We start from the raw sequence: 16,296 nt of genomic DNA on the forward strand, positions 1-16,296 counted from the left end.
ACTGCTCTGCAAGCAATACATTGTGTTCAGAGACTGCTATCTCTGATAGAAGGTTCTTTCTTAGGTTGAGCTAAGACCTACGTCTGAGCCTCATTTTGTTGAGCATCTGCTTTTGGATAGAGATTATTTCTAATCACCCCTTGTCCTACTGAGGAAACTGATGCTCAGAGAGGTCAGTGTCTCGCCGGCATCAGCCAGTTGACAAATGAAGGATCTGGGCTCTGAAGCCCACAGAGCTCCTGCATTTTGCTGTTCCCTGCATATGCCTCCTGCATAGTTCTGCCCTTTGGGGAAAGGCAGACTGGGCTAGTCCCACCTCCAGATCCCAAGCCTTCTGTATTTGAAGATCCTTTCTCACTCCTAAATCTTCCAGTTTTTCCTGGGCTGAACCCTCCTTTCTCTTTCTAGAACTCATTCCTCACTGCAAAATGGAGTAATGATCCTTGTCCCACATTTCTGGCGGGAGTATGTGAAAGTGAAAGTCGCTCAGTCGTGTCCGACTCTTTGCGACCCCAGGGACTAGTCCATGGAATTCTCCAGGCCAGAATACTGGAGTGGTTAGCCTTTCCCTTCTCCAGGGGATCTTCCCAACCCAGGGATTGAACCCAGGTCTCCTGCACTGCAGGCAGATTCTTTATTAGCTGCCCACGAGGGAAGCCCCGCGGGAGTATGGATGAGGATAAATAGGATGAGCAAAGGGAAAAGCCTGGGGGCAATGAGAAGCAGCCTCTCCTGTCGCCAGCAGGGGCTGTGACAGTACTGAGAACACAGAGGTGGTCTGGGACATGGTGGCGGTGGGTGGGAGGAGGCGGCCACTGCAGCAGGGAGGCAGGAAACGTCCCAGGCCCACCCCGACACAAAACGAGCTCTGAGGGAAAATCACTTCCTCCCTCTAGGCCTCCATTTCCTTATCTGTAAAGGTGGTGGTGGGTGAAATCAGTGTTCCTCCGCCTTCTTCTCAATCCACGCTCCTCCGCCTCATACACACACTCATTGGAGATTCTGAGACAGCCCGCGGGGCCCTGTCCCCACGGTTGCTCATCACTGAACCAGAAGCTCCCAGTCTCCCTCTGTTGGTGTGTTTTCCCTCTTGGGTCCATGTCGGCACAGGGGTCGCTGAGCATCAGTGGATCCAGCTCTTCCAAGAAGCTGCATAAGGGTCCCCCCAGGGCAGATGGGGGTCTGAGCCACCACCTCTCCCTTAAGTGGGGTGCTCTCTGCCCTATGGCCATCACCCTCCATCCCTGCCTGAGTCTGCCAGCCTCTTCTTTCCTGTAGGCTGAGCTCACGGTGTCAAAGGTGGATGTGGTTTGTGCATATGTTGCATGTTTGTGGAATGCCAGACATGCCCAGACTGAGAGGGTTATTCGGAGATTCTCAGCCTTGTTTATTGATCCCAGAATCTTGCATCTAACACCTCCCCAGAGTCAGTGCACACTGGCATACAGTCATTCGAACTACTTTAGTGAAACAATATGTTCTCCAAGAATTAAAAAAATAACTAATTGATATCTTGCCAATGAGATGACAAAGCCTCTGGTAAGAAGAAGAAAAGAAGAGAGAAATGGCCATTGGAAAACATGCTGATGAGATTGGGGGTTGGAAACATCAATGACGTAAGAGGTAGATTACCCTGGCTCAAAAAAATGCCAAGCATGTAGGTGGCCACACGGACACATATTCAGGAGTTCCGACAAGTCAGTATTTACCTAAAACAGTCAGCCATTAAGTGTATGTTTCTCTTTAGTTGGTTCCAGCTAGTGACACCCAAAACATCTGGGCAGGAGACTAGGGCTAAGTCGCCTTTCTACAATAGCTTGGGGAGCAAAATAAGCATAGAGATTCCTGGGCCCTGGAGGTGGGGTCTGGAAATTAATATTTTTTTAACCACTTGTCTCCAATGACTCTCCAGTCTTGGACACCACTGCTCAGTAACACTTTCTAGGATTCAACCTGGCAAGGCAAAGAATTACAAGTTATAGATCTTATGTTGTCCGACATGACTAAACTGATGTAATGGTTTCTAAGAGTTCAGAGTGAGCTGTAAAGCCCACAGGAAAAATAAATAGCACTTTGTAGCAAGTTTCAGGCCAAGAAAATGGGATTGGTTCTAAAGCCTGGGAAACCATTCCTTCAAGAGTTCCCTTATGGCAGGTGGGGAATTCTTATAACAGATTTGAGTGTCACCATGTGACCCAAGGGCTTCCCTGGTGGCTCAGATGGTAAAGAATCTGTCTGCGATGCAGGAAATCCAGGTTTGATCCCTGGATTGGGAAGATCCCCTGGAGAAGGCAATGGCTACCCATTCCACTATTCTTGCTTGGAGAATTCCATGGACAGAGGAGCCTAAAAGTCAGACATGATTCACTGAGAAAGACTTTCTTGCTTCAACTCTGATTCTCTCAAGCTGTATTCCAGAGAACCCCTGTGGGTCCCTAAGATGCTTTATGGGGCCCATGAAGTCAAAACCACTTTCATAATAAAATGAGGATGTTATTTGCCCTTGTCACTGGTTGGTATTTGTGATGATGGTGCAAAAGCATTGGTGGATAAACTGTTGGTGCCTTAGTTTGAATAATAGTGATATCAGTCTGTACTAAATGGTCACTGTATTCTTCACTGCTATATATTCATGGTTTAAAAAAAAAAAAAAAAAGGCCAGCTTCACTTCAGATTGTTCTTTGTGATGCAGTAAAAAATGTCAGCTTTATTAAATCTTGGCCCTGAGTCTACCTGTTCTGAACCTTCTCCGTGATGCGGTGGGAAGCACAGGCATGCAGAAAGCACTTTGCTGTATACAGAAGTGTAGGGGGCACCTCAGGGAAAAGCACATCTATGACTGCTTTTGTGAGATGAATTAGCCACTTTTTTCATAGGACGTCATTTCTACTTGAAAGAACCACTGACAGACAAATAACGATTACTCAGACTTGGATATTTGGCAGACATTTTCTTAAAAAAAAAAAATAAAGAACAAAGTTAGCTTGTCATTTCAAGGGAAGTAACTGACAGAATTTGTTGCTAATGATCAAACTCAAGCTTTCAAGTGAAAATTGGAATTTTGGAAAACTTGTATCTGCTACTGTGAGCTCATTAGCTCCCCAATTCTAAGAGGCTCTGGTGGGATTGTGGTGATATTGACAAATGTGATTTTGATATTGTATAATGTTCTGTATCATGTCAACATTCATAAGATCTGCATAACTCAGGGAGCTAGTATTTTTCGAATGACTAGTGCATGACAGCTCAAAATGATGGTAAAAGATTTATTTCAAAGGGTAACACAGGCCACGGAACTTTCACTTAATGGAGTATGGAAAAAGTCATTGGTGTTTGGTTTCAAGGTCACTGAAACCAAAGTCATTGGTTTCACACTCAATATTGTAACTGTGGGCTTCTGAGGTGGTGCAGTGGTAAAGAATCCTCCTGCCAATGCAGGAGACACAAGAGACGTGAGTTCCATCTCTGGGCTGGGAAGATCTCCTGGAAGAGGGCATGGCAACCCACTCCAGTATTCTTGCCTGGAGAATCCCATGGACAGAGGAGCCTGGCGGGCTACAGTCCATGGGGTCACAGAGTCAGACACGACTGAGCACTCATGCACACAGATTGTAACTGATTTTTGAGAGACGACCACTGGTGGAGCTTTGGTGAGGTTTAAATGAATCTCCACAATTATCTAAAAAGAGTATTGAAGTACTTCCTCCTATGTTTTCTTCACATCGCTCAACCAAAACCTCAGATCACAACAGACAGGGTGCAGAGGAGAACATTCAACTGTCTTTCAGCAATTCAAACATGAAATCGATTGCAAAAATCTAAAAAGAGTGACACTTTACTCTTTATTTGAATAATGCAGTTATTTTTCATAAACATAAATGTTATTTGTGCCGACACATAATAAGCTTATTATTACATTATTAATTTAAGTAAATTAAAATTAATTTGCTATTAATTTTAGATGAATTTATAAGCAGCCATTGGTTTCTCAGTTTAAATTTCCAACATGGTAAATACTAATAAATAAACAAAAGTTCTTGGGGTTTTCGATTGTTTTTAAGAGCAAAAAGGTTACCTAACCCACTGTATAATACATGGAACTCTGCTCAATGTTATGTGGCAGCCTGGATGGAAGGGGAGTTTTGAGGGGAAATGGATACATGTGTATGTATGTCTGAGGACCCTGTACTTTTATAGTACTTAGTGCAATCTGAAAGATTTTCATTTAACTTATTTTTTATGTACTTGTTTACAGCCTGCCACCGCACCCTGGAATACACATTCCCAGAGAACAGAGCCCTCAAATGTTTCCGTCATCACCATTCCCAAGGCTAGGAATTCTGGCTGGCACATACTAAGGACCAAATGAATATTGTTGAGTAAATAAACGTGCCCAAGTCAAACAGCTAGTAAACGATCTAGGCAAAAAATAAAAGTTTATATGACTCCAGGGACCTTACTCTTCTTAATCTATTAGTTGCTTCTCACTGTTAAGTCTTGATAAAGGTTTTAGCCAGGAGGTTATGAAAGAGTGGTTCATAATTAGAAATCTATAAATCTAGGGTATATGAGAGAGCAATAAACAATGGAGACAAAGGAGGGGAAACATCTGTTTCTGATTATTTCATACAAAGTAAAATTTATGTCGTAAAGTCTGGAGACATACTTTGTTTTACCTGACCATTGCTTCTTAAAATTTGTCTAGGAATTGATGGGGTTTTCTTTTTTTGCTAAAATTCTATTTTAAAAGCACCAGGGAACTTGTTATTTAAATGTAGCCTGAAGGAGATCTTTGCACACAAATAATCTTGCCTTAATTTGCACTTGATGAGTTGAGTTTTCTGCACTACAGTTTTGTTTTTTAATGAGTTATAATATGCAATTTTTGTTGGGGGCTGAGCTTGTTAGATAGACTTTTTGCTTTTGGTTTAAAGATGCCTTTCCAATGCGATCACATAGGTGTCTAGTGCTCAAACACATCCTTTGAGACTTCAAGATTAAAGAGGTGAAATCTAGCAACACAAACTCAGGATACGGCCCCACCTGGTTCTCTGTCCCTGGACACATTCCTCTGATTGCCTGGCACCTTTCCCCACCGCTTGTTCAAATATCTCAGTCACCTTGTCTTCCTGTGGATACCAGGGCAGCCTGCTTGTTTGGGATGCTGTGAGGAGTGCCCTTCTGGTGCAGGAAGAGAAAATTTACCATTTATAGTGAGGTCACACCAAAGGTGGAAACTGGGAAAAGCTTGTATAGCATCTGCTTGCTATACATATGAGAAGCTGGTTTTTTCCCTTCTAGATTTACAGAGATACGTTGAATATCTCAACCAATCAAAGTCCTGATATTTAATAGCTGGTCATGCTATATCTGTTCCATACATAGGGGAAGGCACGAGGCATTCCATAGGGGCTTCCCTGGTGGCTCAGTGGTAAAGAATCCACCTGCCAACGCAGGAGACATGGGTTCAATCCCTGATCTGGGCAGATTCCACACGCCTCAGAGCAACTAAGCCTGAGCTCCGCAACTACTGAGGCTGTGCTCTGAAGCCCGTGAGCCCTAGAGCCCAGGCTCTTACAAGAAAAGCTGCCGCAATGAGAAGCCTTCACACCGAAACTAGAGAGCAGCCCCTACTTGCTGCAACTAGAGAAAAGCCCGTGCAACAGAGACCACCCAGCACAGGCAAAAATAAAGAATTAACAAATAAAAAGAGGCCTTCTCTCAGTAACACCACTCAGCTGCCTGTCACGGGCAGACAACGCCTTGCTGTTTTATCTCCACTGATGTCTAACTGCTCCGGCTATTCCTGGTTATTTTCAGTTATTTCCAGAACCCTGCCCACTCTCCTAGTCAGGATAGATTCTTCTGGGCCAACCAGTCGAACAAAGGCTCAGACGGTACAAGATTCACAGTCAAAAATCGATCAACAAAAGCTTGTCCTTCCCTCCCTGTCCCGGGCAGGTCATCGGCGAGTATGGGGGTCCTTTGGGCAGGTCTGGACAATGGGTGTTGGGGAGATCAGTCTGGAGACAGAAGCAGAGGCAACGGAGCCAGGTTTCCTCTGGGCAGAGCAGATACCCTAGAAAAACGTCTGCCTCTTCCAGACAGAAGGCAGCGGCAAAGTGGCGCCTGTGAATGCCAAATATAACCTGACCCCAGCGCAGCACCTGGATTCTGGAGGAGCAATCACACCTCCTGGGCACCTATTATGTACTTTGGGGTACCTTAGGAGACCCTAGAAGACAGGGTCTTCACCTTTTATCATGAGTTTCAGAGAAGTGAAATGGCCTGCCCCAAGCAGCAGAAAGTGAATGTGTTAGTGGCTCAGTCGTGTTCGACTCTTTGGGACATTATGGACTGGAGCCCGCCAGGCTTCTCTGTCCATGGGATTCTCCAGGCATGAATACTGGAGTGAGTTGCCATTCCCTTCTCCAGGGGACCTTCACAACCCAGGAATCGAACCCAGGTCTCCTATATTGTAGGCAGATTCTTCACTATCTGAGCTATCAGGGAAGCAGCAGAGCCAGGACTCAGTCCAGTCCAGCAGGAGGCAAACCCTACCTCCCCTGGTCTTCTCCCCAGCCCACCAAGCACCCGTCTCTGGAGCACAGTGAACATCGGCTTCTATCTCTCAGCTTACATCTGTTCAGTGCTCGCCACTGACCAGGCATTCTTTTTCTAAGTGTCTTGCTTGCATTATCTCATTTAACATGTGAAACAACCCCTATGAGGTTAGCTACTATTTTTTTTTTTTTTTTTTTTTTTGATGTTGAAACACCCAGGTCAGATCCAAGTACATCTGGACTTCAACTCTAAGCATTGTGGCCTCAGAGCCCCTGCTGAAACTGACCTTGACTTTCTGGGACATGCAGCCACACCCTTGAGAGTGCAAACCGCTCTTCCTCGAGTTGGTTCCTACCCACCCCTCCCGGCAATGTCCACCCGATGTTCTCTGTGCTCACCACCTGTCCTAGGACTGACCGTGCCCTGGCAGGCAAAGGGGGCAGGGCTGTGGCGTGTCTACCCCCGTCGGCGATGGCAGAGCAAATGATACCAGTTTCTGTCTGCCTTGGGCCTTGGGCAGTAGTCCCCATGTCTGAGGTATACAGGCAATTTCTACACACTACAAAACCATCCAGGCAAAATGGCTTATCTGAGTCATTCATCCTCCAGTGTCTTCCACAGAACCAGGCCTTCTACAGGAGCTCAGGAAAACCAAGTTTAAAGAAATGCCCCTTGCTTTTCACTCAGACAGATCTTCCCTGGTGGCTCAGCCACTAAAGAATCCTCCTGTAATGTAGGAGACACAGGTTTGATACCTGGCTCAGGAAGGTCCCCTTGAGAAGGGAATGGCTACTGACTCCAGTATTCTTGCCTGGGAAATCCCATGAACAGAGGAGCCTGGTGCCTCAGTCAGACGTGACTGAGCGACTAACGTTTTCACCCAGACTCTCGTTAGGAACCGAAATCCGTGCTGCCAGTCGCTCGTCCTTGCTTCAGGCAGTGTGGCCTATTAGAAAGGGGAGCTTTCACAGTCACAGGTCTGGGTTTGAGCCCCAGTCCTCGTACTTAACCTTGTGACCTTTGGCAAGTTTCCTTCTGGACGAAATGAGACAAAAACCTGCTTTGTAGTGTTCTTATTGGGCTACTAGGATCAATTATGGTAGGGGTCCAGCCCAAAGCGAGGGTTAATCTAAGACTATTCTTTTCCTTCTCCTTTTTACTGAGTTCACCCTTTACAATGTAACAACATTAAAAAAAAAAAAAATCTTCAAATGTTTCTGTTCCCAAGACAGGTTAGTGTTACAGTCACTCAGTGGAGTCTGACTCTTTGTGACCTCATGTACTCTAGCCCACCAGACTCCTCTGTCCGTGGAATTCTCCAGGCAAGGCAGCTGAAGGGGCCAAAAGGGAGCACTTCAAGCGTCTGACATTTCATCTTGGCTCTGTTGCCCACTTGCTGCGCTGTCTTGGGCAAATCCCCTAACCTCTCTGGGCCTTAATTTTCTCAGCTGTGAAAATGAAGAGATCTGGGCTAGATGATCTCTGCAGCGCCCTCCAGTTCAAGTATTCTCTGATCATAATTACATAAGTGTTCCTCTCGAAATACTTGGAAATGAGTTTTCTTGGCCTATATAGTCCAGAACGCGAATTACCCCAGGGATGCTATGGAAAATGGCTCAGGCAGCCTTTCCCTAACTGAGGGGGTCAGGGCACACGTGTGAGCAGTGTGTGGTCAGAGGGGCTGAGGCTGTGGGGCCCGCCAGGCCCCTCCTCAATTCAGCCTCCTTTTTGCGAGTCTCCTGAATTCTCAGCTCCATCTAATTATTTCCTTTGTAAAATGTGGGTAGGAGTGAGGAAAGTTTGCACTAAGCATTTTCAATGGTTTTTACGTTACAAAAGCAATGAAAAAATATAGGTATTAGGGAAAAAGTCATAAGGCATTTTATCTTTCTAATTCAATTGGTATGAATAATTCGTTATTTTGTTCTTTTTTCATTTGCATCATTTACTCAGTGGTTATATAAATTTTGTCTTGTTTTGGGGAGGCTTTTTGCTTGTTTATTTGTTGTTTGTTGTTTTTACTTACACTGTTGTAAAGTTGCTTCATGATCTTTGCTTCATGATCACAAGTTGCTTCATGACCTTTGTTATTATCTGAATAATGGTACATGTTTCTTTTGCCATTCCATTTGTTAGTTGGTTTGTTTTTGAACATCTAAAGGATTTTTTTCTTTTATTATTTATAAATGTAAGGCTGTGTTACATATACATGCACACACACGCATATACATGTACATGGGAATCAATTCTCAAGAATAAAATTACTACTTCAAAAGATCTCCTCATTTTCATAGTTTTGGCACATGTTGTCAAACTGCTTTCCCAAAGGATTGCACTAATTTAAAATGCTGTCAGCAATTACCCGGTTTGCTGCATCTTAACCAGAATTGGTTATTATCATTTAAAATTTTTGGCGATTTAATAGGCAGAGCAGCACCTAATTGTTTTCATTTGCATGCCCTTGAGTAACTGAGGAAGCTAATAATTTTTCCAGATTTTTCTCAGTTCTTCCCTCTTCATAAGACCAGGAGATTTCTGAGACCCCATTCAACCCTATCCCCTAATGTTTTAAAGCTGGAGCCTCCAAGAAAGTGGAAGAGCTGCCTAAGATTACAGGAATCAGACAGGAGACTATATGGAGGTGTAAATAACAGTGTTAAGGGCTTAACAGAGAGAGGCAGAGAGGAAAACTGTAACAGTTATCTAAAGAAAAACCTAAGGAGAGATTCTGGCTACAATTAAAAGGGGGTATCCCCTCTTCTGTGGGATTTCAGCAGCTCCATTTATGTGCTATGCGAATAATGTAGATGTTTTATCTTCTGTGATTAAAAACAGCTAACTCATTCATGAAATAAAAGCTAACGCTGAAGCTCCAATACTTTGATGCAAAGAGCCAACTCATTGGAAAAGACCCTGATGCTGGGAAAGACTGAGGGCAAAAGGAGAAGGGGGTGACAGAGGATGAGACGGTTGGATGGCATCACCGACTCGATGGACATGAGTTTGAGCAAGCTCCAGGAGATAGTGAAAGACAGGGAAGGCTGGTGTGCTGCAGTCCATGGAGTCACAAACAGTCTGACACAATTTAGCAACAGAACAACAATAATACAGCAATTATTCACAGGAGAGCCCTATTTTAAGGCTGGTTTGGGGAATTGATAGAGAGACCTTCCTTAAAGACAGATTTGAGATACCAGGCTTCTTCTGTATTTACTTGGTGTGTTCAAGGAATCTGATCACCCTAGTAACAACCAACTGATTGAGTCAAAAGGTTAGTAAAAGCCTTATAACCTTCAAAACACCGGAGGCTTACCAATTGTACCTGAGAGTTTTCAGTTTTCCTTTCATAGACTTATTTCAGTTTTTCCCATGTCTCTTCACCAAATTTCTCTATCACAAGTGACTGCAGACAGGTGTTGATGAATCCATACTAGAACACAAAATGAAGGAGAAATGTGGTTGATGAAGCATGGAACCCCCGGTGACAGATATCTGAAGGGTCACTTTGAGGAAACACACAATAGCCTCCTCTTGGGGAGATGAGTCGGACCTTTCCCTGTTTCTCATGAGTTGGTTGTGCTCATTCTCAGCTTAGGACAAAGCCATTTCCATAGAGAAAACGTATGAGCTACGTTTGAATCGGATTAGAGCTAGAAGATGTTCATTGTAATCATCTTGGAAACAGGGAATTGTTTGGTTAGAACAAAGAGTTCAGAAGCATAAAGGTGGCAAGGGAGTGTTTAGAAGGATGAAGATGGGATCCCACCTACTGTCACATCAAAAAAGCAGTGAGAAGACAATTCCTTAACAAAAATGAATCTAGGGCTGTGTGTGTCTGTGGCATGTATGCGTGTTCAGCTGCTTAGTCGTGTCTAACTCTTTGCAACCCCATAGACTCCCACTAGGCTCCTAAGCCCACTAGGCTCCTCTGTCCATGAGATTTCTCACGCAAGAACACTGGAGTGGGTTGCCATTTCTTCCTCCAGGGGATCTTCCTGACCTGGGGATTAAACCCATGTCTCCAGTATTACAGGTGGACTCTTTACCCACTGAGCCATCAAGGAAGACATAAAAAGTGGAGGAAAATAGAGACAGATACCAATAACACAGAGCAAACACTGGAATTAACAAAAAGAATTTTCTACTAGTTTTGCTCTTTCATCTGTGAGAATTCCATCTTCCTTCCTTCTTCCTTCTGATTAAAAAAAATTTTTTTTTTAAATAAAAAAGTGAGCCCATGAATGCCTCTGCTGAGTGAAGAGCAATGCAACCCACACAGGCCGCCCCACTGTCCACAACGCGGGGCTCCTAATCTGGGGGCTTGTGGATGAATGGAGTCTGCTTAAAAGCACCAAGCGTGCTCAGTTTTAAAAAAAAGCATCTTCATAGAGTGAAGAATCCTCCTGTCTCACAAATATCAGCCTCAAGTCGTCTTATAAGTTTGGATTTTCATCTATGGGGATTTCTTAAAGGGAAAGAGGCCACTGCCACCAGGAAGGAGAGGGCTCTAAACCCTAGCAGAGGACTTCCCTGGTGGTCCAGTGGTTAAGATGCCAGGTTTCCACTGCCAGGGGCGCAGGTTCGATCCCTGGTCAGGGAACTAAGATCCAACAGGCTGCACTATGTGGCCAAAAAGTAAAAAACAGAACAAACCCAGCAGCTCTTTTCTGGGAACAGGTGTGTCCTGACGGCTGCGTTTCCAGCTCCCCACCATGACGTGGGCTGATCCCCTTTGTTCATCGTCTCCCAGGCCTGCCCACCCCACTGTGTGTGGCCCATTCACAAGGCACACCCTGGCCTGGCCTTCAGAGCACCCTCTAGAACTGTCTTCATTTATGTTCACTATTGCCTATTCCTGTGGGCTTAGGCTCACCCCAAATACCTCCTGCTGCTGCTGCTAAGTCGCTTCAATCGTGTGCAACTCTGTGCGACCCCATAGACAGCAGCCCACCAGGCTTCCCTGTCCCTGGGATTCTCCAGGCAAGAACACTGGAGTGGGTTGCCATTTCCTTCTCCAATGCATGAAAGTGAAAAGGGAAAGTAAAGTCCTCAGTCGTATCCGACTCTCCGCAACCCCATGGACTCCAGCCCACCAGGCTCCTCTGTCCATGGGATTTTCCAGGCAAGAGTACTAGAGTGGGGTGCCATTGCCTTCTCCACAAATACCTCCTGCTCTTCCCCAAACAGGCAACCCTTCTCCAATCGTCCTTTCCCCCTTTTGTTCAGACATCTGCGGCAAGTCTCAGCTCCATCGCCATCTCGTCTCTGAGACTGTTCTCACTCCCTGCACTGGCCACTGGCTGGCCTTCCCTGGGTCCTAGGCTCATTGCTCAACCCCCTGCATCCTTGTCACCATGGGGTTGTCTTGTTAAAATATCACATGCACACAACCCACATTTCCTGTCTATCAGCACATGCACCCATGTACACACACAACACATACAATGTTTGTGTACACACACACACATATACTATTTTCCCCTCTCCTTTACTAAATTATAAGCTCCTCGGAATCAAAAAGTAGATATAATTTATCTACGTTTCAACTAAAGTGCCAAGACAGTCTATGGCACATAGGAAGTATTTAATAGACACTAAATAAGTAAGTACTGAATTGAAGCCTCAAGTATGATCTCAGGAAAATCATTAAATACCTTTTTTTGTTTGTTTTTAGTTGCTAAGTCATGTACAACTCTGTTGCAACCCCACGGACTGTAGCCTGCCAGGCTCCTCTGTCCATGGGATTTCCCAGCCCAGAATACTGGAGTGGGCTGCCATTTCCTCCTCCAGGCGATCTTCCCGACCCAGGGATTGAACCCACGTTTGCTGCATTGGCAGGCAGATTCTTTACCACTGAGCCACCAGGGAAGCCCTTCGTTAAATACGTTTTAAAAGCATTTAAAATAAATCCAACAGTAACAAAGATAGCAACTATTCATTGTAGCCATCTTTCAAAACAAGTTCCAAGTCCAGTGAAAACATCCTCCCTAAGGCTCCTAGTGTATGATGAAGGAAACCCAGACATGGAGAATCCAGCCATCTGCTGCTGGGTTATAACCACATGGGGTAATGTAACTCGGTTTGAAGACTTAGGGTCAGTCCACACTTGGTGTTCAATGGTCCCCAGAGGTAGTATAACTATTCACTGGGGACCCCGAGTATACTGTCTGAGAGCAGCTGCCTCACCCTCTGCTGATTATAAATACACCTTTCTTCTGGGTGTTGAAATCAGGGGACTTCCTCTATCCCTAGAGAGAGCCAAAAAAAAAAAAGGCCGGTTCTGCAGAATTTGTCCAAGGTATGGGTTAGGTCTTTTGTATTTACTTCTTGCGTACCAGGTCACAGGGCTTCTCCCCCAGACACACTCCTGATACATTTGAGGGCCCCAGTGAAATGGGGAAGAATGACGAACAGCACCCAAGTTTTCAAACACTTGGAACTAGCCCTGATAACAAGTGGATACTCAAGCAGGCAGGTGCTCTCATTGGCTGACAGAATCCAAATCCTTCCGGGACTCTCCGAGCAGTAACCACAGTACCTCTGAGAAACATCAGTATTCGAAAGAAGCCATTTTTTCTGTTCATCTGAAGTCCAGCAAGTGTTAAGTTCTTGCTAAGTCTCCTTTGTACAGTCCATACCCAATTTTGCTCACCATGCCTCTCATCTTTTTTCTGGGGGATGGAGCCCACAATGTAACACAGGTCTGCACAGGGGGTGTGGCCTAGATCAGGAGTCCCCAGCCTCTGAAATCTAGTGTCTGATGATCTGAGCGGGGAGCTGATATAATCATAAGAGAAATAAAGTGCACGATAAATGTAATGCACTTGAATCATCCTGAAACCATCCCCTCACTCACCCTCCCCCCTTCCCAGTTTGTGGAAATACTGTTCTCCATGAAACCGGCCCCTGGTGCCGGAAAGGCTGGGGACCACCAAGAGGAAACAGCTTGGATCCTAGAGCCAGAGTGATTTCTGTCTCTGTGTGGCTTTGGGTAAATTACCTAACCTCTCTGAATCCAGCCTACTTACTCACAGGGTAACCTGGAAAACGGAGTGCTTACTTTTTTGGAGGATTGTTATTTAGGTTTATAGAGAGAGAGTTCTGGAGCTGGGCTATGGGGGTTGGACCCCAGCCCTTCACCGAATCTCACTGGTCTTCAGTTGTTTCATCTGGGAAATAGGAATGAGAATGGTCCCCTCCTACAGGGTTGTGCCTGCAACGTGTGCTAAGCCGCTTCATTTGCGTCCAACTCTGTGTGACCCTATGGGCTTCAGCCTGCCAGGCTCCTCTGTCCATGGGATTCTCGAGGCAGGAATGCTGGAGTGGGCCGCCATGCCCTCCTCCAGGGGGTCTTCCTGGCCCAATGATGGAACCCCAGTCTCTTACATTAGGCAGGCAGCTTCTTGACCCCTAGCACCACCTGAGAAGACCCACAGGACTGTAGTCAGGATTAAACAACATAATAGATAAGAGGCACTTGGTGCTTAGCAAGTGCTCAGGAATTTGAGACGTTAGGTAGATGCTCTTCTTAGATAATACGTCCTGCAATTAATAGCTGCTGGACAAATGGGAGCTGAGGGGGAGTCAGAACAGAGGATGCTGAGAGCTCCTTACCATAGTGACGCTGCGTCTTCAGGTCTGAGCGGTCACCACCGTCCTGTCTGCCCCCAGCGGCTCAGGAGAATCCCAGGCATCTGCAGAGGAAGCCTGTCTTGTAGAGGTCGGGCACCCCCCACCTCCGCCCCCCAGGGAAATCAGAGCTGATCCCCAGCCCCCAGGCCAGGAGCTGACGATGGGGCCCTGACCTGCCGAGGGAGTAAAAAGTAAGGTCACTTCCCTCCCCTGAGCCCAGGCCAGCGTGTGGGACCTGCTCCCAAAGGCTGACCCCTGACTTCTCCCTGAGGGGCCGACAGCACCACTGCGCCTTTCTGCCCATGCAGAGCTCACGGGCTCGAGTCCAGAACAGGAGGCGGCTCTCGTGCATCACCACCCTGGGTGGGAGAAGGCTCGGAGGACCAGTATGTCCAGATCACAGCTGGACACGGGTTTCTGGTCGTTTTCCACTTAATCTCACTGCAAATTTAGAAACTCACTTTGATCCCTCTCCCATCAAGTCAATTCCGCCTTAACAAGGTCCACGCAGACTCTCGACTGAAGCCTTGGTTCCTGGATTGGCTTCAGTGCGAGATGAGGATTCCTGGACCATCCGAGGCTTTCTTGCACGCATTTGTCCTTTCCTTGGACACGCTGTTGGTCACCTACCTGCATGATGATGAGCACCTGGGGAGCGTGGAGGCTGAGGATACGGGCTGCACTCTCAGGTGGCCCCCCATGGCCCCAGAGCAGGGCCTAGAACCTGAACTTGACTTTGAGGATGCCCCTGGGATCCTGCTGGGAGACCGCCTCCTGGATAAGATTGCCTATTGAGAGGTTTTTTTCAGTTCTTCTTTAATTAAGCCTCCTTGGATGTGGTCCAGGAAAGGCCGGCCTTGACCTGAACTTGACTCTATAATGTCATAATGTGAAACTCCCTGGTGCCTTAAAGCTTTACTCCCCCACCCCCAACCCCCATCACGGCTCATTTCAGGCTCCCGCAGCCTATTTGCTAGAAGGTTTTTACATCCTGAATGTTGTGATCAGAGTTGAGAAACGTGGGCACTAACCGTATCGGTGAATGTTGCCTGCAGCAGTTCCTATAGACATGGCAAGCTCTGATGTAAACGCAAGAGTAAAAATAAATTATTATAATAAAAGCAAAGGGTTAGGTAAGCTCTCCAGGCTGCAGGGCTCTGTGGAGAGACAGCACAGCCACAGGGACTCGGGGTCAAGCCAGCATCTTGTGAACCCAGTGAAGCCAGAGACAACAGGCATCCCCCTGAAATGAATCCCCAGGCATCTGACACGCCCTCTTGATGGTACAAAACAGCTTTATCTTTGTATCCCCAACATGACAGTAAGCTTCCCAACAACGTTAGAAGATGTCTTCCTTCTCACTGGGTACCACATCCCCACCCCCTGTCAGATTCTCCTCCCCTCTGGCCTCCCCTGCCCTCCTGCATCTCCCTTTAGGAACCCCCCTTGCCGCCCCATCCTTTCAGCCTTCTGGGCTCCTTGTCTGCTCCCTCTTGCCCTACTTGCGTTGCTCTCTCCCCAGAGAGACCTAATACTCAGAGAGCCTGGTGCTTGTTTAAGCTCCTTCCTCTTCCTTTCTGAAACAGAGACTTTGCTTATTCTTGAAAGCTGGCCTCCCCATGGGCTGTTCCTATGTAGAAGGAACATGTGGTCAGGAGGAGGAGGAAAAAAAAAAAAAATGCTCTGGAATAGGTGATTTCCATAATTATGCTTCCCAAGCCTTTGCCACCATTCAGCTGACAGTCTTCTTTCTTCCCTGCCAAGTGGGCTTGCTCTGGCTTGTTCTTATGCAACACCCCCCCCCAAACCCAGCCCCAGCCCTGCTTTTTAAACACACCAGCACTCTCACATTTCACAATAAGTAAATGGTTAAAAAAAAAAATCTCCATTTTCTTTCTCATGCAGCAGATGGCAGGTCTCAGGAACTTGGTGGAAATGAGGCTTTCTGATTTTCTAATAAATTTCAGCGTCTCACACAAAAGGCACAAGCTCATTCCGATTCTGATGTTAAGTACCATATGGCATATCTTTCTCAAGCTGTGGCAGCTTCATCCTCAGGGTAACAAGGAAGAGGGGAGAGTCTTTCCTAGAACAACAAGA

The 16,296-nt window shown here is 46.2% G+C and overlaps 1 protein-coding gene across 1 annotated transcript in view; it reads right to left on the minus strand.

The window, feature by feature from the left end:
* Positions 1-14,548, minus strand: part of LOC102285947 (guanylate cyclase soluble subunit beta-2-like) — a 54,958-nt gene extending 40,410 nt beyond the window's left edge. The window contains 2 exon segments of the mRNA XM_070380213.1: positions 9,921-9,994; positions 14,450-14,548. Of these exon segments, the coding sequence (XP_070236314.1) occupies positions 9,921-9,994; positions 14,450-14,548 (173 nt within the window).
* Positions 14,549-16,296: the final 1,748 nt, after the last annotated feature.

The sequence above is a fragment of the Bos mutus genome, chromosome 12 (genome assembly GCF_027580195.1).
Source record: "Bos mutus isolate GX-2022 chromosome 12, NWIPB_WYAK_1.1, whole genome shotgun sequence".
Taxonomy (NCBI): domain Eukaryota; kingdom Metazoa; phylum Chordata; class Mammalia; order Artiodactyla; family Bovidae; genus Bos; species Bos mutus.